Genomic DNA, 1,080 nt, shown 5'->3' with positions numbered 1-1,080 from the left:
TTGTGCCTTTGAGAACTGTGAATGGGGATGACTGGGGGGGGGGGGGCTGTTCTTAGACAGTTAAGTTTTAAGAGTTAATGAAAAGGGAAAAGTACTTAAATGTCTGACTCAGTTTATATGGATCTAAATGAAGTGAAGACTTGATGTAATGAAGCTAGTGAGGATCTCCTCTCTTGGGTTTTTAGTCAGTAGTGGGTTTCTATACTTTGTCCCGTATATGTAGTCCCCCTTCCCTTTTTCTGTGATAGTTTTTGTAGTTTAAAAAAATAATAATAAAAAATCCCCTCCGGGGGCTCAAAAAAAAAAAAAAAGAGCTGTCCTTGAAAAAGAGCAGTTTCTGTCAAGAGCTCTCTCAGCCCCGCCTACCTCACAAAGGGTGTCTGTGGTGGGGAGGGGAAGGGAATGGGGTTTGTCAGCCGCTCTGAGACTCCTCTGGGTAGTGAAGGGCGGAGCATAAATCCAATCTCTTCTTCTTTTGTTTCTTCAGGTGTGGCGAATAGAGGATCTTGAGATGGCCCCAGTAGAACCCAGAACCTACGGGCAATTCTACGGCGGAGACTGTTACCTCGTCTTGTACACCTACATGAAATCCAACAGACCCCATTACATTATCTACATGTGGCTTGTAAGTAAAACCCAGACGGCAATGGGTCCAGTTTCAGTGTTTTCAGTGGCCCTATCTGAAGAACAGACCCAAAAAGGATATTAAGTGTTTCTTTTTCAGATATTGTAGTCTCTTAATTTTTTTGAACCACTTACCCAGTTGTAGGATCTGGGTATCTTTAGCCTGGAGAGGAGATGACTGAGAGATGGTATGATCGCCATCTTCAAGTCCTTGAAGGGCTGTCACAGGGAGGAGGGAGCCAGAAGCCGAGTTACGCCAAAGTCGACGTAGCCGACCCGGGAGAAAAAGGATCGACTAACCCCTCCACTGGGTGCCGGTAGGGATTGTCCCCACCCCTAATAATTGTGGCCATAGGTTAGGGATAAATGAGTAACTGTAGCCGCTCAGAGACCCCTTAGGGGGTTCGAGCGGGGTAGTAAGTCGAAAGAAAGAAAGAAAGAAAGAAAGGAAGGAAG

The 1,080-nt window shown here is 45.6% G+C and overlaps 1 protein-coding gene across 1 annotated transcript in view; it reads left to right on the top strand.

Annotated features, from left to right (window-relative positions):
* LOC107121464 (villin-1-like) overlaps window positions 1-1,080 on the top strand; it is a gene marked incomplete at its 5' end in the record, with an annotated part of 36,494 nt that overhangs the window by 22,910 nt on the left and 12,504 nt on the right. Inside the window, one exon of the mRNA XM_015424372.1 lies at window positions 488-625. Coding sequence (XP_015279858.1) covers window positions 488-625 — 138 coding nt within the window. The remainder of the gene's footprint in view (window positions 1-487; window positions 626-1,080) is intronic.

This window comes from Gekko japonicus, unplaced genomic scaffold (genome assembly GCF_001447785.1).
Source record: "Gekko japonicus isolate JY-2015 unplaced genomic scaffold, Gekko_japonicus_V1.1 scaffold4942, whole genome shotgun sequence".
Classification (NCBI taxonomy): domain Eukaryota; kingdom Metazoa; phylum Chordata; class Lepidosauria; order Squamata; family Gekkonidae; genus Gekko; species Gekko japonicus.
Note: the sequence above shows the minus strand (reverse complement) of the source record. Positions and strands in the feature narration are given on the sequence as shown.